This window comes from Misgurnus anguillicaudatus, chromosome 4, assembly GCF_027580225.2.
Source record: "Misgurnus anguillicaudatus chromosome 4, ASM2758022v2, whole genome shotgun sequence".
NCBI classification, from domain to species: Eukaryota; Metazoa; Chordata; class Actinopteri; order Cypriniformes; family Cobitidae; genus Misgurnus; species Misgurnus anguillicaudatus.
Genome location: NC_073340.2, coordinates 26,078,206 through 26,104,984, shown reverse-complemented (window position 1 = coordinate 26,104,984; position 26,779 = coordinate 26,078,206). Strand labels below are relative to the sequence as shown.

The 26,779-nt window shown below is 36.8% G+C and overlaps 3 protein-coding genes across 6 annotated transcripts in view; 1 reads left to right on the top strand and 2 right to left on the bottom strand.

The window, feature by feature from the left end:
- Positions 1-609: 609 nt before the first annotated feature.
- On the top strand, positions 610-5,262 carry smim36 (small integral membrane protein 36). The gene is made up of 2 exons (XM_055175235.2): positions 610-1,288; positions 3,599-5,262. Exon 1 carries the CDS (start codon positions 879-881, stop codon positions 1,185-1,187), a length of 309 nt encoding a protein of 102 aa, XP_055031210.1. The 5' UTR covers positions 610-878; the 3' UTR covers positions 1,188-1,288; positions 3,599-5,262.
- Positions 5,263-7,153: 1,891 nt separating this feature from the next.
- hlfb (HLF transcription factor, PAR bZIP family member b) lies at positions 7,154-12,585 on the bottom strand. Of its 4 annotated transcripts, none has more exons than XM_055176623.2 (4): positions 12,283-12,585; positions 11,339-11,686; positions 9,745-9,956; positions 7,154-8,670 (listed from the first exon to the last, which is right to left on the bottom strand). In XM_055176623.2, exons 1-4 carry the CDS (start codon positions 12,389-12,391, stop codon positions 8,452-8,454), a joined length of 888 nt encoding a protein of 295 aa, XP_055032598.2. In that variant the 5' UTR covers positions 12,392-12,585; the 3' UTR covers positions 7,154-8,451. The 4 variants fall into 4 exon arrangements, with proteins under 4 accessions (XP_055032598.2, XP_055032596.2, XP_055032599.2 ...); XM_055176621.2 differs by having other exon boundaries at positions 11,330-11,686; positions 12,283-12,578; XM_055176624.2 differs by having other exon boundaries at positions 7,154-8,667; positions 12,283-12,576.
- Positions 12,586-24,620: 12,035 nt separating this feature from the next.
- Positions 24,621-26,779, bottom strand: part of stxbp4 (syntaxin binding protein 4) — a 31,857-nt gene continuing 29,698 nt past the window's right edge. The window contains exon 21 of the mRNA XM_073867059.1: positions 24,621-26,601. Coding sequence (XP_073723160.1) covers positions 26,469-26,601 — 133 coding nt within the window. The 3' untranslated portion in view covers positions 24,621-26,468. The remainder of the gene's footprint in view (positions 26,602-26,779) is intronic.

Here is a 26,779-nt window from a genome sequence, read left to right as displayed (position 1 = left end):
ATGTGCTGGCGTCCACCGCACAGCTGTAAAAGATGCTGACATGAATAGACAGATGTTGCAAACCCAGATTAAAAGAAAAGCACTCTTCTTTCTCGCTTCATTTCAACAATATCCCCTAACATGAACATCGGCCAATTGAGGATGGTTGGTTTACCTTACCTTAGCTTAGTACCCCAACAAATATCTACATTGTTGGCCATGATATTAACAGTTTGATATAAACAATGCCTGCATCAGAAAAGGGGGGCCGTAAACCATTGTTTTAGGCAATAAATATTATAATTTAAATTTTAAAAAATATAACATGTGACAAAAAAACATGTAAAATGCAAATAATTGGTGCAGTGGCAGATATTACATTAAAAAACAAAAACAGGATAGTGTCCAAACACAGTTCCTTTATCTCCAAATACCATAAAACAAACTATTGAGTTTCTTTTTGGATTTGATGTTATGTCACAGTACATTTATAATGACATTACTAAGAAGTCGTTCATTACACAGTACTTAATAAAATCCCACATTGACGCACACTTGGCAAAAGGGCACGAGGTTGGACATGCAAAACATTAGTCCACCCTTTCACTGCTGCTACAAAATCCATTCTGCAATGTGCAGTTTGCAAAATTAAAATGGCAGCTTAAACTATTAAAGTGAGCAGCTTTTAATCATTGGCTGCAAGGTTGGTAAAATAGAAGGGGAGGGATTAAAGTCTTTGAACTGCAGAGTGACATCTCCACTCTGATCTCTACGCATTGCCCTGCACTTCTCATTGGGATATTCCTAAGATATTACTCTATGGTTTGCCGAAGAGCCTGACGGGAGTCCGTGGTGCCCACGTTTCTCTCCGAGCGCGGAGTCAGGGATGCTGCGTTGCCATGGGTTTCATGGAGTTTTACCTGGAGATTGATCCAGTCACTCTAAATCTCATCATCCTTATCGCCAGCTACGTGATCCTGCTCCTGGTCTTTCTCATCTCTTGCGTTCTGTACGACTGCCGTGGCAAAGACCCTTCGAAGGAGTATGTTTCGGAGCCCCCGGCCCCCCAGCAACAGTCTCCCATACGGCTTGTGGTGATGCAAAACTCCCCGACTTCGTCCCGGTATAATGAGCAGAATAACACAGCAGCCTCCAACTTTGCGCCACTGACCCCTGACATGCGTGAGAAGAAAAGCACACTGGTGTAATGATGGGCTTCATATGTCCAAAGGCTGTTGATGTTCTTTTATGGACACAAATCTTATGCTCGGAAAGAGATAACATTTCAATCTAACTTGGATTGAACCAGGTAAGATGAATGTTCGTTTCATTGTCCCATTTAATGTATGACACGTTTAATGTTTACTGAGGTTTTTGCTCTCTTTTGTAAAACTTCTAAATACACTTTTAAAAATACAGTAAAAATACTCTTAGAAATTTTGCTTGGGGTTGTAAGGAGAAGGGTTACATATCAACATTTGTCTGCTTGTTTGCAGTTGTCTGACACATTTTCAATGGCACATTTCTTTTATACTGTAGACTCTAGAGAAAGTAAGTTACTGTCAATATGGTTGACGTGATGCTTTACAGTGTTGTAGAATGAAATGGCATGTACAGGAAGATGGCACTTGAGGATTTATGTTACCTACATCACATGTCTGCTCTGATGGATTATAATTCTCATCACAGTCCACCTTAAAAAATAAAGGTCTTTATCAGGAACCACAGAACTGTTCTGTGCACAAAAAATTATTTGTAGTGAAAACTTAGACTCAATAAAGTTAAGAAAAATACATGTTTTTTTAAGAACCTTTGACATTGCTGCGAAAAACTTGGCAAACATGTCACTCTACTGGAATTATGTAAAAAAAAATTGTAGAAAAACAAACAAAAAAACATTTTGGTACATTATGTTATAAAGTATGCAAAAAATTTTCTTCCTCATTTGTAAGGCATTTTAGATAAACAATGAATAAATCTGAAATAGAATAAACTGTAGAAAAAATCTGTAGAAATTACAGTATTACTGGGTATTACTGGCAGCTGGCTGCCAGTAACTTACTGTAGATTTTACATTTATGTTATTTACTGGCAACAGTTTGTTTAAAGTTAATTGAACATGAAACATTTTCAGTCTTTATCTTCTACAGTAAGTTACTGGCAACTGCATAATTACAGCAAATTTTTTTACAGTGTGCTTATTGTATGTGTAATATATTGACAAATATCAAATAAATTGATCTTATTGGCCAAAAAAGCAGCAGCCTTCCGAAAAAGACCTATATAGACCTCCATAATATACTCTTGCATAACTTAATGGTTTACATTAATTGCAATATCTTTTGCACTAAACTCATCTTTACTCATGACAAGAACTAAGACGAAAGCATTTGATTTTAAAGGAGAAAAATCTTTCATTTAGAAAACATTTATTTTTCTGTGTACATCAATACTTTTCTACATTTGCCAACAATTAATAAATAAGGAAAAATGTAAATGTAATATGTAATATTTTATTTAAAATGATCAATGTGGGCTTTTTATGGGCCGATTTACCGGACAGGGATTAACTTAAGCCAGGACTAGGCCTTAGTTTAATTAGGAAATATAACTAGTTTTGACACACACGTCTTACTAAAAACATTACTTGTGTGCATTTTGAGGCAAAACAAAGGGCACTGATGTATTTTAACTCATTCCTCACCAGCCTTTTTTTTTAAGTTGCCCGCCAGCATTTTTTGTTATTTTCACAAAAGTTTAAATGCCTTTCAGGAAAATTTTCTTCTAAAAATATATAAACATACAAATATATCAAATGAAAGAACAGACCCTCTGCTTTAAAAAAAAAAACTAACAAACAAACAAACAAAATGGGGAAAAAAATCCTGTCTATATTTTTTTCTCTGCTTATAAACTCTTAAATAATTATATTTTTCTAAAATATTATATATATATATATATATATATATAATTTTTTAAAAATACAATTTATTTTAGCAAAAAGCTGAAGTAATTGCATTTTTTTTCTAGAGATCAGATTCAGAATGATTATCAAAACATACACAGAGTTTAAAATGAGTAAATCACGTTATGGCTTCAGTTTTTTCATAAATTGGGAAAGTCATCTAGTACCTCAGATGTAAAAAATGCATCAAAGCATTGCAGATTAACATAAAAATTCATCAGGAACACTTTTTTTAAGCAAATGTTTTCTCTTAATTGACGAGATAATTCGTCAATGGCAGGGAAAGAGTTAAGATATGTCAGTGCAAGTTGTTTTCAGTTTGGGCAGATCTTACATTTAGTTTGTGGAAGTTCACATTTGTGATGTTGCAGTAACATAATGCAAACTGCTCGAAAGCGTTTACTGATTCATACATTTATCTAGAGTTTACATTAAAGTATTTTGTTGTTCTACCATAACAAAATAAGATGTGCACAGTATGCACATTGCCTATATACATATTTTTGCTATTTGTTCTCCAAAAAGCCAGTGTTTCACCTTATCAGTATTACGTAACATGACTCTCCTTGCAGTAAACTGACAAAACAAACAGCATTTTGCCATTAGCAGCCTAGTCAGTGCTATCTTTAATGGTCATGCTTTTCTTTATTTCAGAACATCCATCTACATTCACTAGTTCATTATGGACAATTTCATTATGGAAATGGAGTTATTTTATCCTCTGGACACTGGATAGAGGTCAGCAGAAGACACATGCCTAAACAGGACAGATGTCTGGCACGTGTACAGTCACAATGTTATCTGCCGTGAAAAATTGACAGATGTAATTTTGCCTGCAGCTAATTGGTCAAAAGGCTGTTGTATATGTGGTGTACAGCACAAAGTATGTAAATTATTCATTTTGAATGTTTCAAATTTGTTATCAAAAGGTATATTATAAGAATAATTTCATATTATAATAATAATGACAAAAAATTAAATATATATGGCACTGGACAAAGGCTAAATGCAAGCATTTAATTCATATCTGTTTCGTTTATTTATTAAAATTGCATGGCCTAATAAATATATATATATTGATAAAATGGTCAAAAAATTGTCCCTAGCTGTCACTGGGCGGTACCTTTTAAAAAAGTGCACCTTTGCTTTATATTAACAACAGATGTAAATATTTTTTTTACCAAAAAGTGCATATTAGTATCCCAAAGAAACAAATTTGTAGCTCAAAGTTACATATTTTACAAAGTGTATAGCCTACAGCTGTACCTAAAGCGTAAGCCTATAAGGAGGACCTTTAAAAAAGGTACTGCCCCAGTGACAGCTTGGGACCATTTTTTTCTGGCAGTGTTTATGCAATCGCTATTTATATAAAATTTGGTTAAAAGTTTTAAGTTCTAAAAAAACAAATCAGTCAAAGTAGAAAATATATACTATATTAATAATATTTAATACAGAAAATGATATTGTACTGTATTGTACTAATATTTGCACTGTGTACTATGTACTCATTTATGCTCAAGTGTAAATTGCTAAATTAAAGCTTATTAATTGTATGCCCTTGCATGACTTTATTTATGTACATCAACTCAACAATGACTCACAAATCCAGACCATTTTCAACATTTGGACAACATTTCCAGAATAAATATGCCTACCCAAACAATTACATGGGGCTAATATTGATCATCGTCCCTTAAATTAGTTATTTTGTGCTGGTTTATGCATGATGTTCAGGACAGTTTGGTGTCTAGAATGAACAGCGCAGATTCATGGTGCGATTTGTGTGCAGTCTGTAATTCCTGCTCCCTGTTCTTCTCTTTCAGTTGGATTGCAGCCAGGTTGAATGCAGGCTGGGATTAATGTTAGATCCCAATCTGCTCCCTCTGCATTTACAAATGGCTTTATATAACTTCTAGTCCATTTGATAAATGCCACATAATCCCCACAGGAAGTCATCTGTGTTTGACCTAAGAGGTCAGGCAGGCCACACCCAGAAGCAGCACGTACTGAGGGTCTGCCCAGAACACATGTCACTGTGTAGTGACTGTTATACTGTTGACTGCTAACATGCAAAGGCAAAGAGAGCGAGAGAGAGAGAGCGAGAGAGAGAGAGAGAGAGAGAAAGAGAAAGAGAGAGAGAGAGCACATTGAGCTGTTTGCATGCATATGAAAGTACTTGTACGGCTTAGCCACATAATTTCTGGAAAGGAATTTAGGCCCAAATCTCAATGGCTGACCTACTTTAAACCTGCATCTCTTATTAATACATTAAAATAAATGTATTTCTATGATTATTGTATTATTAATATGTAAAAAAATATATTTTGTTTAATAAAAATCAAAACCACTTTAGAACCCCCTGGTCATTTCACTTTATCATTACATTGGTTGATGACAGTGCTGTTGATAATAATGATGGAAGTATACAAATATTCTATTAGGATAGATAATTGATGACGGTTTAAAGGGACAGTTCATCCAAAAATGAAAATCATTTTCTCACCCTCATGTTGTTCTAAATCTGTTTAAATGTTTGTTTGTTTTTTCGGATGAACACCAAAGAAGATATTTTGATAAATGATAGTAGGCACACAGCTGACTGTAACCATTGACTTCCATAGTAGGAAAAAAATATTATGGAAATATTGTGATAAAGGATGAAAAAGATATTTTGATAAATGATGGTAAGCACACAGTGATGGTACCCATTGAATTTCGCTGTATTTGTTTTTCCTACTATGGAAGTCAATGGTTGCAATCAGATGTGTTCTTACCATTATTTATTAAAATATCTTCTTTTGTGTTCATCAGAAAAAAAGAAAATCATACAGATTTTGAACGACATAAGGATGAGAAAACTATTCCAGAATTTTCATTTTTGGGTGTACTATCCTTTTAAAGGCAAATCATCAAATTTGGATTGATAACGCCCTCTAGTGGTCCTTTTATATTTCTTTCTTCTAAATTTTATTTACTACTGTAAGCAGTGTGGATACAGTATATTCACCTCTATTAAATTCTGGTCTCAATATTTAATGTGTTTCATCTGCCTACATAAAAGAAACAAAAACTGAATGTGTGAATTTAATTAATGTGAAAACTGCATTTTTTGCATTATGACTATGCTGCCATAGGCTACTGGTTATATTCCCACATGAAAATATGCTTTACTAAAATGTTATAGTGTTTGAACCTTACCATAGTAAATTTTAAAGTATACTACTGTACAGTTTATCAATTTACTATAGGTAATATTACATAAAACTATAGCACTAATACTATTATAATTATTATACAGTAGTATTAGAATATGCCCATAGAAAGTGTATACTCCACATAATAAAGGTACCTTTAATGTACTAAATTAATGTCTCATTTTTGAAAGGGCCCAATGCCAGCCTTTATTTTCTTTTTCTGAGTGTGTATTTTTTATGTAGGTTACTCAATTGAATATACTTTACTGAACCATTTTATATGTATTTCATCACCAGAAATAAGCTTTTATTAAAATGATTATTGAAACAAGAGAAAGGACCCTAAAAAAGGACAACAACAGACGACATGTTTCAAATAATTGAATAATTAATTATCTAAAGAAAAAAATAATGTTAATATTTAAACATGCTCCAATATAACATATTTCATATTAAAGACATTTCTGTTTGTTAAAATTCTCAACTAAACATTATGGGGCGGTTTCCCGGACAGAGAGACTAGTCCTAGACTAAAATAAATATAAGAGCTGTTCAAACTGAAAACAACGTGCACTGACATATCTTAAAATACATCAGTGCCCTTTGTTTTTCCTTAAAATGCATGCTAGTAATGTTTTAAGTAAGGCATGTTTATTCAAACTAGTTATATTTCATAATTAAACTAAGGCCTAGTCCTGGCTTAAGCTAATCCCTGTCTGGAAAACCACCTATAAATATGGCTAAGAAAAGGCGTTCTTTTATCAAGTTTGACAAAAAAAATATTATATGTCATGATTGTACATCACCACCAATGCAAAAAAAAAAAAACATGAAATAAAAATATTTTACACAAGTGTAATTTATACAAGCGCCTTATATGAATGGACTATAAATTATAGAAAATATGGTCACATGTTTATGGTGCTGATGCCCATACAGTTGCCTCTTTGATGCCTATATAGAAATATTAAATTATAAATATTCAGAAATCCATATGAAAATACTGTACAAAAAATAACTTTGTAAAAACATTTAATTTCAATATAACAATAAAACCTTATTGTATTTTATATAATTTGGTCGTAATAAAGCAATAGACATTAAATACACTGTACTTACATTCATTTTACAACTGACCAGCAAAAGGCAACACATCATCATCTGTTTCAATACTCAACATACAAGTTCATCTCACCTTGTGTCAGCAATGACTTGCGTTAAGGTGTCAGGATTTTAAAACCTTGTTCAATGTGCTTTCTTTTCATCACAGTTTCAATTCTAAAGAATGCAAAAAATGTTAACCTGCCTGTGAATTTTTTTTTGTGATTTAGTGTTTTGTCCATAAAATCATCTTTCTTAATGTAAAGAACATTGTGTGAAAACATAACCTATAAATCTATAAATATTAACTGAGTAAGGTCATTTCAAGAATTTAAATCAAATCTCATAATTAGATTATCATAGTACAGTTCGCCAGTATTCACTTACTGTACCACACAATCCACTTTCAGTTTCAGAAAGAAAATCAGCGTACAATGGATCATTTCACTGAACAATAACTCTGACTTCATACAAGCTCATACAATGAAAAACAATTATGAATTAATAATTAAGGTGACCATTGTAATAACAATTAATAAATAACGTCTTTTGTGGTGATAAAAGGTTCTTCAGGTTATAAGGTAAGAAAGAAATGGTTCTTCAAAGAACCTTTGACTGAATTGTTCTTTGAGGAACCAAAAATGACATCACTGTGAAGAACCTTTTAAGCACCTTTATTTTTAAGAGTGTGCTCTCATACGGACATTCAGAGTTTGATATTTAAGTATCTTAAATGGCCTGTTTTACTCTATAAATGAAAACTCTCATTTTTAAACTTGCTACATTCTGTTCTGTCTGTGAGAATAACATCTTTACAGAAACACAAAACTTTACACGCCCGAACCCATAATGCACAGTACTTCATACAGCAGATAACATTATGGATTTGAGACAACAGATGATTTGCCAACTCTGTTTCCATCACATAAAAATTGATAAATTACAACAAATCAAGGGAAAATTTTTGTGTTATAACACACTATAATGAATTTAGTAACACAAAGAGCAAACTATGATGGGTTTGTTTGCAATAACAAGTAATAGAGTGGGTAGTTCTCTAAAAGACATATCAAATAAACATAAAATGCCTTCTAAAGTGCCAGGAACAGATTGTGGTGTGTGGGCTGGCTGAAAAGCAGGACCTTAACCCAACAATATTGTCCTTCAGACTGGAAAGGCCAGGGATGCAGGAACCTCATACGCCCCAGATCATCACAGAGGGCCGTGCTGAGTTTCATACTTTGTTAAGATGTTTTTGCAGCGCCCCAGCTCTTTCCGTAAGTCGGCAACTTCCTGCCGAAGAGCCATGTTTTCTTTCTCTAGGAAACCAGCCCGGATGGCAATCTGATTTTCTTTGAGTCGCCGAGCGTCCCGTGACCTCTTGGCGGCCATGTTGTTCTTTCTGCGTCGTGACCAGTATTTTTCATCCTGCTCAAAATATGTAGAACAAAAGGGGAGGGGGGTAAAGATGGGGGAGTGCCCTGTTACTTTGTGTCAAGATATTTACTATTCATTAGAAACATACCCAATATGGAATGTTGAACCGTGAAACCTTGCACATTTGCACACTTATCACATTAATATGCGTTTATTACATTATCACATCTGTTTATAATTATGTCATGTATACTCAACAAGGCTTGCCTGTCAAAAAGATCTGCGTTTGCACATTAGTGATCGTGAGGCGGAGCCACGGAATCAGGGCCCCGCCCATCAACACAAATCAAGTCATCACACCCCTTTATAATAGCATCTAATTACCAACTTGAACTAAATTTATAAGAAAAACTAACACTTAAGTTCATTAAAATAACTAAAATAGCAGAAACCACCATTACAAAAAATTTATTTGAAGTGTATTTTGATTATTAGTCTCACGTCCCATTTGTTTACATGTTTATGACCTATACAGCAGCCAGCCACCAGTGGGTGATCAAATTGTCTTGGCTTCACTTTCAGGGCATTTGTGCCATGCCAGATCTGCAAAATGACTACAAATGCGGTACTATGTGTGCCATAGTCAGAAAACCTGTGAAAATGCATTAACATGCATTGAAATGTTATTTAACAAACTAAACTTGTCTAAACACATTCTTTCAGGCTAAAAAAATGCATTTTGAATTTTATTTTGTAATTCAGAATTTTGTTGGTGGAACAGATGATCAAAGATAAATCATATTTCATCATTGTGACGACAATCTTCTCATGCGTTCACTGCTTTGAGCAGCTTTGAGCAATTTACTCTGCAAAGCTGGGGAGGGATCCACTTTTACTTGAACAAATTAAAAAAGCCAAATCCTTTAATCCTAAACCCAGCAGAACTGGATCAGTACCAGGAAAAATAAGATCACGTGGGACTAGCTAGCAAAGGATGAATGAAGGGACTAAAGCTTCTTAGTGAGAGCCTGTAGTCCAGCTGCTCAATGGTAAAAGTACCAAACTTGAGAGACTCATGACATGCACGAGTGTCTATGTGAACAGACTGAATAACCAGACCCAAATTACCTTCATTTCATCAGGAATGAAGATCTTGCGTGCTTTCTTGATCATAGGTTGAGGTTTGAGCTCGTCTTCGGAGAACTTGTGCTTTCGTGGGTCGAACATCTCCTGGCCAGGTACGCTGGAGAGTGCGAGGTCTGCTGGATCCGGCTCATAGCTCACTGGTATCTGAATGGTCTCTGGGTCTATCGGACTTGGCGTATCACGTGAAGGCAAAGCTGCAAGAAAAAAAACACTGTTTAATTAACTGTACCCAGAGGATAATTTAGTTAAGAAAGGTAGAAAGGCTGTCATGAGTATTGTTAACCACTAGGTGGCAGAAAAGACACTGTGATAATGCAAACTCAACAACTCGACTGCAATACTAAATCACTACCGAGACATGTTTGTCTTTTTAAGTTGTGTGTACGTGTCGCTTGTTAAAATAAAAGACAATTTATTTTTTCTTCATCATGATACATTTCTGGAGAGCATTTTATAACTGATCTACTTTTACAGGATTTTAATCAAAATACTGCAAGAGGATGCAAATTTCAAAATACACTGCAAAAAATTACTTTCTTACTTAGTATTTTGGTCTTGTTTTCAGTAAAAATATCTAAAAATTCTTAAATAAAGATGTATTTTCTTGATGAGCAAAATGAAAGTTAGAAAAGTCTATAAGCGAATTTGTGCTTAAAACAAGCAAAAAAAATCTGCCAATGGAATAAGAAAAGTGTTTATGAAAAAAGAAAACTTATTTCAAAAAAATATTTCTTATTTCATTAGCAGATTATTTGCTTGTTTCAAGCACTAATTCACTTAAAGTTTACATTTTTTTGTATAAAAACTAGATGTATTTTTCTAGGTCATTTTGCTCATCGAGAAAATACATCTTAATTTAACAATTTTTTGATATTTTTACTGAAAACAAGACAAAAACACTAAGTAAGAAAGTCATTTTTTTGCAGTGTATCTGAATTGAAATGATCATCATTCACACTTGATGTGCATATCAATAAAATTACAACCATTTGAAAAACTTAAGATATCATATTATTAACTAATATCAAACTTATCAAAAACATTATTGTTTTAGTTAATAACTTTTCGATAGTAAATCTGCAAATTAAAAAAACATAAATTAACCTTTTTATCTTGAAACTTGAAATATCCACCAGACTATTTATGGAAATTACACTAAAATCGTACAAACACGAAAATGTCTGTTTTGACTACATGCAAATTTAGTAACTTGAAACTTTAACGGGTAAGTGAGGGGACAAAACCAATGGTCAAGTTTGACTTCTCCATTAACAGAACTCTATAAGGCTTTCTAAGGGTGGAAAATTTGGTATAAGTATAAAATAAAATTACAGATATTATACAAATATCTGCTGACAAATCAGAAAAAAATCTCTAGAACAAACATATTACTTACAGTAACACTGTAAGCTCCCACACTAACGAAATAAAACACATACACTCACATTTGCCACCCACACACTGTCATATAAAGACCCATTTTAAAGGACTGTTTTATTTGAAGAGGGAAATGAGCAACAACTAGGTCAGGAATGACACTGTGGGACATTATAAAAGTAAATTTTACCTGGTCTACCTGGGCTGTGAAGGCAATCCTGAGGAACCATGCCTGTGTGGATGGAGTTGATGGCCCGACTACTGAGATCCATGACTGAGATGGGGCCCTGTTGTATTGAAGCCTGCTGTTGCTGCTGCTGCTGCTGTTGTTGTTGTTGCTGGCGATGGATGCTTGGGTCATGTTGTGCAGGGCTTGAAGGGATACCATTTTCAGACAGAAACTCCTCAAGGTCCATGTACTCCAACTGAAAGTTATCCCCATCATAAGACAACGTTTTATCCCAAAGCGTTGGCCCCAGGAAAGCAGATTGTGGAGCACATCCCTCATCCTCCAGGCTTTTAATTTTATCTCTCTCCTTCACATAGTCTGAAAGAAAATTAAGTATTTAGATAATACACATCAAATTATTTTGTTTTCCTTCATTATTATTGTTTTATTATGTTGATATTTGCTTTCATTTTAATGTAATTATTTTGAGTGATTGCTTTAATCTCAGCTGTGATGTCTCCAACACAAAGTTATTTATTTGGTAAAACGGTTCATGGATGCACACACAAAAAGTAGTAAATATATTTTGTGAAAAAATACCATGGTTTTACTAAAGTAATCAAAGCCATACTTACTATGACTAATGGTTTTAAACATTCTTAAACTACGACTTACAAAGCAAACAAAGTTATCCCTTAATAAAAACAGCCATGGGTTTACTACAGTTTATCTTTAGTATTTGGAGTATAACCATTAAACGCACCATTTATCTCACTATATTAGTAACCATAGTGTAACCAAATGTGAACTATAAGCTAAGAGTTAAACAATCTGCAAAAAAAAAACTTGTTGTACTTTTACTATAATAAAACCACGGGGGTGTTATTTTAATGACTTTGTTTTAGCACAAATCAACTGACCGATTAAAGTAAAAAGTATAACAGTAAACCATAACACTGAAAGCTGTTGATCACCTTCATCTTGGCGCAGAGGAAGTTTCATAGGTTTCTCCAGGAGTGCCTTCAAAACGCCGTTAGTTTGCGGAGGCAGGAAAACCGGATTCATGATGAGCGGTCGGGACATCTTTCTTTTTCCCGAATATTATTTTATAAACTTAACTTGTTAACGTAATGTATAAAAGGTAAAAATGTAATACCATCTAATAAGAACAAGTGAAACGAGCTCTTCTTCTACTGCACCGGCTTCAGTTGCGCGTGTATGTGTGTGAGTTTGCTTTGTGATGATCATGACCATGTGTAAAGACTGAGGTGTGTGACGTCAAACGGCAAGGGGCGGGCCCAGATGGACTCGAGCTCCACGAGAACGATATGCAAATCAACTCGAGATACTGTCAGGGAAATGTTTATTGAAGATTTTAAAGACTTTCATTTTCAAAGGGGAACAACTGTCTTCTGACTAATCCCCGTAAATCTGTTCGCCAAAAAGTGTCACTCCTCTCACATGCAGACACACGAGGACGAAGTGGAAAAATCAAAAGCGATCGAGCAGTGGGGCGTGGTTTCGATCGATTAGTTGGGCGTGGTTTGACTTAACAGACCTCTGACTTACCAGAATTTCTTCCGTGAACAGACATATAAAGTTGTGAAGTGTACTTTACAAATATAATTAATACAATTATATTACTGTACACTTAGTAAACTCATTACTCAAACTACCAGACGGGTGTGAATTGCTTTCACAAGTGCTCACATAAAGACTAAATGCTTTGAAAACACTTAAAATGTTAAAAAGACACCCATAGCAGCAGCCATTTAAGCATGTTGCAAATTTTGATCAGTTGCATTATTGAATCTTGATGAAATTGAATGTTTCATTAAATTTATACTCATGTATGGCATTTTTGAGTTATTTCATCCAAATGCAAGGAGGGCTTTACATACAAAAATGCAATTTTAACTCAAACCTTTATATTCAAAATATTTATAATGAAATACTTTATAATCATTGTGAGTATGTGCAAAAATTAGTCCTGGTCTATTCAATATGTACTATAAAGCTGTTTAATATACAGTGTTGCCTGCTGAATATACAATAAATGGTCACACAAGTCACGATACACAATATTTTCTAAATAAACCGATAGTACTCGTCTTTCTTCTTTTTGTTACCTTGGTAACAGGTTGCTAAAGCAATCAGATGTGACGTTTCTTGCAGAAAACTAGGCCATAATAATAGGCCACTCCTCTAATTTGAACAACTATACCACATGCTATAACATGTGTCTGACAAATTGAAAACAGATTGATGGCAACCGGTTGGATGACAAGCAAGTCTAAAACAGAAACTAGTATTTGCTCTGGAATGATTAATTCATTGTCTTTAGTGATTTAAAAAAAAAAAAGTTTTACTACATAAGCTATTCTGCCTAAATAATGCTCATGATGATTAAAATGATTGACTATCAGTGATCTCAGATCAGCTTAATCTCTTGATCATTTAGCACAATGAGAAGATTTACGGTTTGCTTGTGAAAGCAACTCATGCATCAGCCTCAGAATACTCGTGGATTTATTAAACAAATAATGCAAATGAATCTTTGATATTAAAAGAATAATAAATAATGCAATGAATAATAGTATTTTAGTATAACATGCAGAATAAAATTTTAGTAACACCTTTCAATAAGGTTGTATTAATAAACATTATTGAATGTTTAACTAACATTAACAAAAATAAACTTAAAAAATGTAGATTTTCAGCATTTATTAATTGTTGTTAATGCTAGTTAGTGTCAATACACTATTCATTTTAGTTCATAATGCATTAACTAATGTTATCCGCTTCAATGTTTGATTTAAAAAAAAGTTTTAATAAATACTGGCATGAACATACATTAAAATTACTAAATGCTGTAGAAGTATTGCTCATTGATAGTTCATGTTAGCTAATGCATTAACAAATACCTTATTGTTACGTAATAATAAATGAGAAAATGTAATCGATTTCAATATGTATCACTTATAGTGAACACACATATTTTTAGCAATATTAATATGTATTTTATATGATATATATATATATACATTAGAAAAAATCTAGCAGGAAAATATCTGATTGAGTGTTAATAAATAAACTTATTTGTTCAGTGTATTGTATTTCAGCCTTGAATAACAACAGAGCCTCACTGTATTAAAAGTATAAGGCTGTTAAGTGCATTAAAGTGATTTGAAATTCCTGAAAGCAACTATATACATGTATTTATAATAGCACCTGCTGTGAAGAGAAAAATCAATGGCTCTTACCTTGGGCGTTAAGAGTGCATAAAGTGCACACTCAGCCTAAAATAGACTGACGCATACTTTTTCAAAATGCAAAAATGTGGATGGAATTACAATTCATTAGAAACACATAAGGTATATTTACACGCTTAAAGAGAGAGAAAAAAAGAGTACATTATCCATGATAAAGAAATCTGTAAGGCTAACTTTATAAATCAGAACAAATGCTATGTTGTGTTAATTACCAAAAATGTACATTTCATGTACATTTTGTAATGAGAGCCATCATGGCTCCCTCTGCTGGCCTGCAGAGGCTTCTTCCACACATCACCCTCTGGACTTCATTACCCATCATCCCATGCACTAGACTGATCAGCACCACACCTGTTTCCTGTTGTTATAATTACCTGGACTATATAGCTCACTCAGAACTCATTCACTTTGCGAAGTATTGTTAGCCTGTCTGCATACCGAGCGCTTATCCTGTTATCCTGTTCTGTGCCTTTCTGTTTTTGACCCGTGCCTGTTTATTGTTTATGATTGTATGCTGCCTGCCTTGACCTTTGCCTGGATATATTGACTACTGTTTTTGGATTGCCTACGCTGTGTTTGTTTGCCCGGTTGTTGACTTTAGCCTGTTTGTGGATTACTCTTCAATAAACCTGCATTTGGATCTAACCCGTTTCACATTTCATGACAGAATACTTCGCCACACAAGATCCAGCGGTTTACTTCATCCACTCCGGTCGACTTCTCTACACCAACCATGGAACAATCAGCCAAATCCAAACTCAACTCTACAGGTATTTACCATAACCCATTTCAGAATTACACACCCAATATGGACCCAGGAAGTTTGTTGCTAGAACTACGCCAAGGAAACCGTCCGATAGAGGAATATGTGGAGGAATTCCTTAATCTAAGCTATCAAGTGAACTTTGGCGATTTAGCTCTGAAGGACATTTTTCTTTTTTGACTTGAATGACAATTTACGGTACCTCATGCCCAACAGTCGGGAAATTGGGTCTTTTCAAGACTTTATTGACTTTGCATTGTTGTTGAGTGGGTCCTCCTTCACTGTGGGTGAAGTGGAGGTGGACGCCACTCCTAAACATTTTTTGGGAGGGGGCAGTAGGCATCAGGCTCCGTGGGCTGGGCAGTCAGACCACCCACAGACGCCTGTATGCACTACGTTTACTCTGTCCAATCCTGTCATTGCCATGTCTGTTTTGCAAAAGCCAGCAGAAGCCATGCCTGTTTCCGTTCCTAAAAGGGCCTCCACCATGCCTGTCCCTGTTCCTAAAATCGATGCCACCATGCCTGTATCTATGTCCAGGATGGCAATCAGAAGAACACCCTTCTCTAAGAGGGCCGCAAGGCCTGCACCAGTTCCCAAAATGGCCGCCCCCGTGATTGCACCTGTTTTCAAGATGGCTACTGCCATACCTGCACCCGTTATCAAGAGGGCCATTGCCATATTTACACCTGTTCACCAGATGGCCGTTGCCATACCTGCACCTGTTATCAAGATGGCCGCCATGCCTGCACCAGTTCACAAGATGGCTGCCGCTGCACCCGAGCCAGTTCCCAAGATGGCTGCCGCTGCACCCGAGCCAGTTCCCAAGATGGCTGCCGCTGCACCCGAGCCAGTTCACAAGATGGCTGCCGCTGCATCCATCCATCCTGCAATCTCCTGAGTCCTCCGAGCCGAGTGAATCTCCTGAGTCCTCCGAGCCGAGTGAATCTCCTGAGTCCTCCGAGCCGAGTGAGTCTCCTGAGTCCTCCGAGCCGAGTGAGTCTCCTGAGTCCTCCGAGCCGAGTGAGTCTCCTGAGTCCTCCGAGCCGAGTGAGTCTCCTGAGTCCTCCGAGCCGAGTGAGTCTCCTGAGTCCTCCGAGCCGAGTGAGTCTCCTGAGTCCTCCGAGCCGAGTGAGTCTCCTGAGTCCTCCGAGCCGAGTGAGTCTCCTGAGTCCTCCGAGCCGAGTGAGTCTCCTGAGTCCTCCGAGCCGAGTGAGTCTCCTGAGTCCTCCGAGCCGAGTGAGTCTTCTGATTCATCTGAGCCGAGTGAGTCATCTGAGCCGAGTGAGTCATCTGAGCCGAGTGAGTCATCTGAGCCGAGTGAGTCATCTGAGCCGAGTGAGTCATCTGAGCCACATTGGTCAGCTGGTGTGGTCACCCTGAAGCTCCAGAGACTCGTTATTGTCGCTAAGACTATGGCCAGTGCTGAACTGTCGGCCTGTCCCAAGATGGGAGTCCCCAAGCTCCTTGCCCTCACTGTCTGGTCCGAGATGACTAAATGTGAACCTACTGCCCTGCCTAACCTGGCCCAGAGGGCCTCTCTCTGTTGTTCTCTTTTACCCAGGTTCCTGATACCACCAGCACCACCCTGGTATCCAGTCCCTCTCTGGCCTCTGGCTCCGCCCTGGGTTCCCGCTCTGCCGGCTCCGCCCTGGGTTCCCGCTCTGCCGGCTCCGCCCTGGGTTCCCGCTCTGCCGGCTCCGCCTTGGGTTCCCGCTCTGCCGGCTCCGCCCTGGGTTCCCGCTCTGCCGGCTCCGCCCTGGTTGCCAGTTCTGTCGGCTCCTCCTTGGTCCCTGTCTCCGCCTGCGGCTCCTCCTTGGTCCCTGTCTCCGCCTGCGGCTCCTCCTTGGTCCCTGTCTCCGCCTGCGGCTCCTCCTTGGTCCCTGTCTCCGCCTGCGGCTCCTCCTTGGTCCCTGTCTCCGCCTGCGGCTCCTCCTTGGTCCCTGTCTCCGCCTGCGGCTCCGCCGTGGTCCCTGTCTCCGCCTGCGGCTCCGCCTTGGCTTCCTGCTCTGCCGGCTCCACCCTGGCTTCCTGCTCTGCCGGCTCTGCCCTGGCTTCCTAGCCCTTTGCCATTACATGGACCTGGTCCACCATACCACCTCCTGTTGCACCACCCTCTGCTTCTACCTAGGGAGTGTCTGGAATCCACTCCTAGGGGTGGGGCTCTGTAATGAGAGCCAGCATGGCTCCCTCTGCTGGCCTGCAGAGGCTTCTCCCATACATCACCCTCAGGACTTCATTACCCATCATCCCATGCACTAGACTGATCAGCACCACACCTGTTTCCTGTTGTTATAATTACCTGGACTATATAGCTCACTCAGAACTCATTCACTTTACGAAGTATTGTTAGCCTGTCTGCATACCGAGCACTTATCCTGTTATCCTGTTCTGTGCCTTTCTGTTTTTGACCCGTGCCTGTTTATTGTTTATGATTGTATGCTGCCTGCCTTGACCTTTGCCTGGATATATTGACTACTGTTTTTGGATTGCCTACGCTGTGTTTGTTTGCCCGGTTGTTGACTTTAGCCTGTTTGTGGATTACTCTTCAATAAACCTGCATTTGGATCTAACCCGTTTCACAGTTCATGACACATTTAGCAAAAGCTTTTATCCAAAGCGACTTTTAGGACAACAATTAGGAAACAAATGAAGCAATTTATCAGATGGAGGCAATATTATTATACCAAGTTACTAGTTTTCACCATGCTAAAACAATATTTTTTACAGTAGCTTATATGGATAGTTTACCCAATATTAAAAATTCTGTAATCACACAGTAAAAAATTTGCTGTAATTATGCAGCTGGTTGCCAGTAACTAACTGTAAAAAATAAAAACTGAAAATGTTTCATGTTCATTTAACTTTGAACAAACTGCCAGTAAATACCATAAATGTAAAATCTACAGTAAGTTACTGGCAGCTAGTTGCCAGTAATACCCAGTAATACTGTAATTTCTACAGAAATTTTTTACAGTATATTCTGCTAAACTATAAAAAAAAATTGTAAACAGATCTGGGGCACCACTGACTTCCATTATTTTTCCCTACCATGAGAACAGTAGAACAAAAACATTTATGCAGATTTGTAACAACTTTAGGGTAAGTAAATGATCTTCAATGATCAGAAATTAAATTTTTGGGTGAACTTACCTGTTTATTTAAAGGCATGCTTTCAGACAATAGATCAAAGTAGAAAAACACAGGCTGAATCTGAAACATCATCTATCCTCCTGATGAACTTAGGAGGAACTTAACAAAAAGAGCATGTCCTTAAACATTTTCAATTACATTTGATTATTTTGAAGTCAGAAAACAGACTGCGCCAGGCCATTGTTTTGTCAAGGTACAGAATAGCATACAATATGAGAGGAAATGCCTAAATTGTGAGAAAACTTAAACAAATGTAAATTCTTGACTCACCAAGCACTTCAACAGCAAACTGTCTCAGTGAAGTGTGTCACTTGAACGTTTTGGAGTGTTTCACGTGATTTTTAAATATTGCCATATGTGAGCATTTGCTGTTGAAGCAGATTATTAAATGCAATGCTTTGGAAAGTCTCATTCATGTGGAAATGAGCAAAAATATCCACTTCTGCAACACAAATATCCCCGTGCTATGTCCTGCTGTAATTTGAGTGCCGGTTGACACACAGTTCAGTGGGAAGGGACAGGACAGTGCAGACATTGTTTTTTTTCTAGCCTTTGGCTAGGTGCTGGACTCCGGCAAGATTGTGGTTTGGTGATGTATTCCTGCAGAGAGCTCAATACAGAGTGTATCCATGACGTAGTTCTTGTAACATGACCATAGGAAAATTAAGAAATTTCACATTTATGAATCACCAAACTGGAAATGTTTTAAAAGACATATGCAGGATTGCACAGGATATATTGAACGTGTGCTGGACTCAAGGGTGTGGTGTGGCTTCAAAGCTTTCAAAAGAGTGATGAATGCATTTTTCAAATTGGCTGTTTTGAAAGTTATGCAAATAAAGGAGAATTGTCATGTGCACCTGAGATGTCATTCTTGTATATAGTTAAAGGGGACATTTCACAAGACTTTTTTAAGATGTAAAATAAATCTTTAGTGTCCCCAGAGTACGTATATGAAGATCTAGCTCAAAATACCATATAGATAATTTATTATAGCATGTTAAATTTGCCACTTTGTAGGTGTGAGGAAAAATGTGCCGTTTTTGTGTGTGTCCTTTTAAATGCAAATGAGCTGATCTCTGCACTAAATGGTAATGCCATTGTTAGATTTAAGAGCGGTATTATCTCCTTCTGACATCACAAGGGGAGCCAAATTTCAATGACCTATTTTTCACATGCTTGCAGAGAATGATTTACCAAAACTAAGTAACTTGTTCTTTTTCACATTTTCTAGGTTGATACAAGCACTGGGGACCCAATTATAGCACTTAAACATGAAAAAGTCAGATTTTCATGATATGTCCCCTTTAAGAATAAGTTAAAAACATGATAAAAGCAGGACAAATATCACAACAAACGGCGCATCATTCAACGGCTGATAAACAAAGCAGAAGTATCATAGCAACCAAAGCGCTGGCTAAAAAAAAACGCTGGAAAGCACCCACAGTTAGCGTCCGCCTGGCTTTTTGGCTGTTTAAACGCTTTGGTGTACACTCCCCCTAAATGACTTGCACACTGTTAAGTTGGTTCAACTTAAGAAGTAAGTTACCTGGTTGCCTTCAAATTTTAGGTTTATGGTTTAAAAAGTGTAAAAACTGTTGTGTCAACTTAAAATTTTAAAAGCAAGCAGGTAACTTATTTTTTTAAGTGACTTCAAATTAATCTACAATTCGTTTTAGTGAATTCGTTTGTTTAACAAAAAGTGATTTTATTGGATTTTCCAATGACACACATAAAAGAGATTTAAACAGTAAAAATGCAATTTAATTGGTTGCAAATATGTGCATAAAACAGCTATCCCAACATTGATTCTGTATAAACAAAATTTGATCCTCCTGTGCAGCAAGAAAGCTGAGAGCAAATACAATGCACAGGACATTATTATAATGGGCTTCTGACATATTATGCAAATAAATATGATCTTATTAAAAACTCTTTGATGAAAATAATATACAGAGTTCCCACTGTCTACATTTCACACACCAACAACATTTTGACAGGAAAGGCCAAAGAAAAATCTATAACACTACTATTAACAACTCCCCATGAACCATAAAATTATACATCATGCATATAGGCATTTAGAAATTTAAAATCTGTGTTTTTGTATTTGAGAAAATATTAAGGGGAAATCATGCTAAATAAGCATGTATTGTGTAGCATGAACTATAAAATATGTAATTAATATGTTATAAAACATGACATTGAATTTTATTTATAAAGGTTAATAAAATTTTTTTAAAGGCAGCTATCAGGTGCCTGTTGGTGATTTTGGTCTTTTCCATTTCAGAGGTCTACAGAGATCATACAACTTCACGACTTCAATTACATTCTTTGAACTACAAAAAGATGTTCTGCTGTCCCACATTTTCACGATTATATAAAAAAGGATTCATTCCATAAAATGGTGCTACCTGGGAGATGACATCATTCAACCATTTCTACAGTATGCGTAGAGTGATGACATTAAAGTAAGCAAAGCCAAATCTGCAAATCTCACTTCTGAAGGCTATGTACCTCCTTTAACTGACATTATTTTGAAATTAAAAGACTTCATTTATTTTGGATATCAGGCATTCGTTTTCATTCTATTCATGGAAAGTTTTGACACTTTAAGCCTAAACTGCCTCTTTATAGTAACTTATCACATTCCTATCATAATTCAATAAGCTCTTTGTTTTTTTTTTTAAGGGCCCTGCACCTTGAAAATAAATTGACAAGATTAACACAGGCATGCTAAAACAATTAAACCACTTCAATTTAATCCGAAAATAAAACGTTCTGAAACATTTGAAAATCTCTACTGTAGATCGCAAAGAATTTGGACTTTGCATTGCTAGAAAACACGTGGCCAATTTGTATATACACTTTTACTTTAATTACAATCTTTCAAAGTAGCAGCCTTATTAATGAGACCAAGCAATACAAAGCCCATCACATTGCTAGGAGAACATCCATCACGTGGAAAGAAATGAATAGCTGTTCTCCAAGTCACTCTTTCTGGTTTTTGCCAGTCAGATGAGTGTGGACCACCATGTGCAACTCAAAACCTCTCTCTTATTCCCTCCTGGAAAGCACTCGGCCAAAACGTGAGCATCACTCACAAAGAGGTCACATGCCGCTGAGCGCGTGGCACACGTTTCCCTGTGTCCCAGGCTCTTGCTTTTCTTCCCGTCTCTCAGCTTCACTGATCCTTTTACCTCACGTTCTCTATCTGTCTATCTGTCTGTCTCTCTCACGTGATGATTTAAGTGTGTGCCTTGTCTGTGAGTGCGCCCGAGTGGTGAAATACATTACAATCTAAGAGGACAACAAACTGTAATTACAAAAAAGTCAAACAGTATCAGTTCAAATTACAAACGTGAGAAAAAAAATTACGACTTTTGATACTGTATATATATACACTCCTGAACAAATCTTATGATGCATTTTGCACTGGTGGATCGTAACCAGGTTTTAGCTTTAAAATGCCAAAAGAAGAGACAAAAATAAAGAATAGACAATTTATTGCATTTAAAAATATTAGTCAATTTTCTTTAAAGACAATCCAGATAATTTACTCACCACCATGTCAGCCAAAATGTTGATGTCTTTCTTTGTTCAGTCGAGAAGAAATTATGTTTTTTGAGGAAAACATTCAAGGATTTTTCTCATTTTAATGGACTTTAATGGACACCAACACTTAACAGTTTAGATGTAGTTTAAAATTGTAGTTTCAAAGGACTCTAAACGATCCCAAACGAGGCATACGGGTCTTATCTAGTGAAACGATTGTCATTTTTGGCAAGAAAAATAAAAATATGCACTTTTAAACCTTCTCGTCTATCTACGGTTCTGTGACGCGCCAGCGCAACCTCACGTAATTGCGTAATGCCGTGGAAAGGTCAGGTGTTACATTTATGAAACGCACGTTTGCAAACCATTTTAAACAATAAATTGACACAAAGACATTAATTAGTATCATTCCACATACAACAACGTTTGAACGGTCCTCTTTCTACACACTTGTAAACACTGGGGTGTAGTTTGGCATACGTCATTCGTGACCTCTTGATGTAGCAACGCACTACGTGAGTTGGCGCTGGAGCATCAGGACCAGAGGAAGACAAGAAGTTGTGGTTTAAAAGTGCATATTTTTTATTTTTCTTGCCAAAAATGACAATCTTTTCGCTGGATAAGACCCTTGTGTCTCGTTTGGGATCGTTTGGAGTCCTTTGAAACTGCAATTTTAAACTACATCAAAACTGCTAAGTGTTGGGGTGCATCAAAATGAGAAAAATCCTGGATGTTTTCCTCAAAAAACATAATTTCTAGTGCAATTAAAAGTACATGTCAAAAAAAGACTCAGTAGTGAGTAGCCCCACTGTCTTGTTGATCACTTCAAATACAGGTTTCGACATGATCCAAAGCCCAATTGACTTCCATAGTATTCTTTATTCTTACTATGGATGTCAATGGGCTTCTGATCGGTTTGGTTACAAACGTTCCTCAAAATATCTTCCTTTGTGTTCATAAGAAGAAAGAAATTTAAAAAGGTTTGTGTGAACTGAGTGTGAATAAATGATGACAGAATTTATATTTTTGGGTGAATTATCCCTTTAAGGCTTTGGATTGAAGACTTGTCCAAAACTGCAAACCACATATAAAATAAAGAGAGAATTTTACAACTTTTATATGTTTATTTGACCTCATAAGATTCATAGACAACATTTCCCAAAGCTAAAGAAGCTCCTTTCACCGACGATTAAAAAAAAACAAAGCTTAAGCCTGAAAAGGAATAAAAAAGCTCCTTGTTTATGTTTTTACAATGAATTTAACTGGGTTAGTCAAGACTTATACATTCAGTAAATGTTGTACGATGGATCTATAACGGTGACGTGCACATCTTTGTGTAGAAAAACACTGCAGAGAAAAAAACAAACAATAAAAACCCAACCATGTCCCATTAAGGATCATTTTCTGAATGTGTGTATCATCGTGTGTTCTGTGATATGATACACAATTTCCATAAAGAAGCAGACGGTCATTGCTTTCCAGTAGCTTTGTATCCAGGCAACGATAACTGCAGTAAGGAGAATCGGACCGGAGGGTTAAATTAACAGCAAATGTGCCATGTATTGTGTTTCCTTATTGCATTGACCTAATTCTTTCGACTAAATGGATTGGATTTCAAGATTGTAGATATCAGTTTTATTTTCTGTCATATGTAACATGTCAAATGTTTGCGTCATATGTAATCAAACAGGCAGAAAACAAATAATATTTGGACATACAAACAAACTATGCTACTGTATAATTTTTAAAAGTATAAAATGACTGATAATGTTTTGCCCTAATGTCAAACATTGATGGAAAGGTTGCTATATATTTTCCTGTGCGGAGTGCAGAGCTGAATGGGGTTAGAAGTTCAAGACATAGCTAAATTTGCAGACTTTATTTGGCTCCACATGGTAAGAGGTCTTGTCTTTTGGTTATTGTTATAAACAATTGTTTTGTAACCATGTAATTTGTTGAAGCATTCCTGGAGCAAAAATACCACGGATAAATGTGTCATGTCTTTTAGAATGGCAACACTTTCAGTGTAACCCTTACAATTTATCCATATCTGTATACCTTAAAAACAATTTAATAATAACTTTATTAATAATTTAATGCATAGTAGCTCACTTACATTTTAAAATACAAGATTAAAAAATATTAAGACGTACGAGCTCAGCCCGTTGGGTTGTAATTTAACCTATGCTGGTTTGTTTCAACCCAAAATGCTTGGTCAAATATAATCATTTTCTGGGTAAATTTAACCCAATGGAGTCTATATAGAGTAAATATTTTGGGTTATTTTCAGCCTAGCGTTGCATGGGTCAAAAAGGGACGAACCTAAAACGTTGGGTTGTAATTAACCTATGCTGGGTTGCCTTAACCCAAAATGCTATGTTGTTTTAACCTATTGTTGGTTTAAATATAACATTTTCTGGGTAAATTTAACCCAACGGCTGGGTTTGTGCCTTTTTGACCCAACACTGTCTCGAAAATAATAACCCAGTGTTGTAGCCCATGAAAAACGTTTGTTAACAAAACTAGACAATTAGAAGTTTCAAGCTGAAACTAAAATTCACTTCATAGGTCAGATTATTTTACTGTTTATTAAATGTCAAGTCACTTTTTTTGGAAAACAAACAAACAATCTGAACAATGCACAAAACGTACACAAATATCAATAGACGTGATTTCAAGATAATCATGATAAAGGTAATACATTATGATAAATTTGACTTTCTTCTTGGTGCTTTGAGATTAAAGGCATTCTCACACTATGAGAACCGTACCATATTAAAGTACGTTTGACCATGTTTGATCCCCAAAGTACAGTTCATTTGGCTAGTGTGATCGCTTCATACCGTATCAGGGTGCGGTACAATTAATGGAGCCTCCACATTACACTTTAGTTCCATTGACTTCTATTTATACATAAGAAAATGCATCAGACCAAAAATGCAAACTTGGGCGAAAATATTTCAAGACTGGTAAACTCCTGTGAATTCATATCATGTGGAGATACACTCACCTAAAGGATTATTAGGAACACCATACTAAACTGTGTTTGACCCCCTTTCGCCTTCAGAACTGCCTTAATTCTACATGGCATTGATTCAACAAGGTGCTGAAAGCATTCTTTAGAAATGTTGGCCCATATTGATAGGATAGCATCTTGCAGTTGATGGAGATTTGTGGGATGCACATCCAGGGCACGAAGCTCCCGTTCCACCACATCCCAAAGATGCTCTATTGGATTATGATCCGGTGACTGTGGGGGCCATTTTAGTACATTTTCATGTTCAAGAAACCAATTTGAAATGATTCGATCTTTGTGACATGGTGCATTATGGAAGAAGCCATCAGAGGATGGGTACATGGTGGTCATAAAGGGATGGACATGGTCAGAAACAATGCTCAGGTAGGCCGTGGCATTTAAACGATGGCCAATTGGCACTAAGGGGCCTAAAGTGTGCCAAGAAAACATCCCCTACACCATTACACCACCACCACCAGCCCGCACAGTGGTAACAAGGCATAATGGATCCATGTTCTCATTCTGTTTACGCCAAATTCTGACTCTACCATCTGAATGTATCAACAGAAATCGAGACTCATCAGACCAGGCAATTTTTTCCAGTCTTCAACTGTCCAATTTTGGTGAGCTTGTGCAAATTGTAGCCTCTTTTTCCTATTTGTAGTGGAGTTGAGTGGTACCCGATGGGTCCTTCTGCTGTTGTAGCCCATCCGCCTCAAGGTTGTGCGTGTTGTTGCTTCACAAATGCTTTGCTGCATACCTCGGTTGTAACAAGTGGTTATTTCAGTCAAAGTTGCTCTTCTATCACCTTGAATCAGTCGGCCCATTCTCCTCTGACCTCTAGCATCAACAAGGCATTTTCGCCCACAGTACTACCGCATACTGGATGTTTTTCCCTTTTCACACCATTGTTTGTAAACCCTAGAAATGGTTGTGCATGAAAATCCCAGTAACTGAGCAGATTGTGAAATACTCAGACAGGCTCGTCCAAGCCATTTTTAGAGTGTAATATTTGCATGCTCAAAGTCAAGTGTGACCGCCCCTTTAGCGTACCCTTGTATGCTTGCAGAGGTGGTTTCTGGTACGTTTTTATTTTGGTTGTTGGGTTTTGGTACTTTATCACACATATCTTTCAGTTTTGTTCAAAGTAGTTGTATCTTTTAAATTATGTAAGCATAGTCGAGTTGGATCATAACGTGTAGTGCGAGTGCAGATCAGAGGGGGAGTGCGGAAGGGGGACAATCGTACTTGGGTACGGTTCGGTAGGGTTAAGTATAATGTGACTGTGCCCTAATTCACTGTGGGTTACGGGACAGATAACCAGAATGCTCATGGTTCATGAGGAAAATGGCAATTAAGATGTTTGGTTTCTTAGAGGAGCACACAATGCACCTGCAGGCATCACATACAGTCCAGCTCTAGAACGGCTTTGACAGCATGACTTAACTCTTTAGCTTCCAATGCAAGAGCAGACGCTGTCAAAACTGCTTTTCTTCCTCCTCTAGAAGCCATAGACTGAGAATCACTTGGAGAACTGAAAGACAAAAGATAACATTTCTTAAAGTCAATGTAAAGTGGTAAAGTCACACCACAGAAAAATGTGTTATTAACCACCTAGCCAAATTTGAATGATAAAAAAGTAAATAAAATACATTTTCAAAATCTGGGAAAAATAAGCAGCATTCTTATTTTAAGTATGGGTTCCTGTTTTC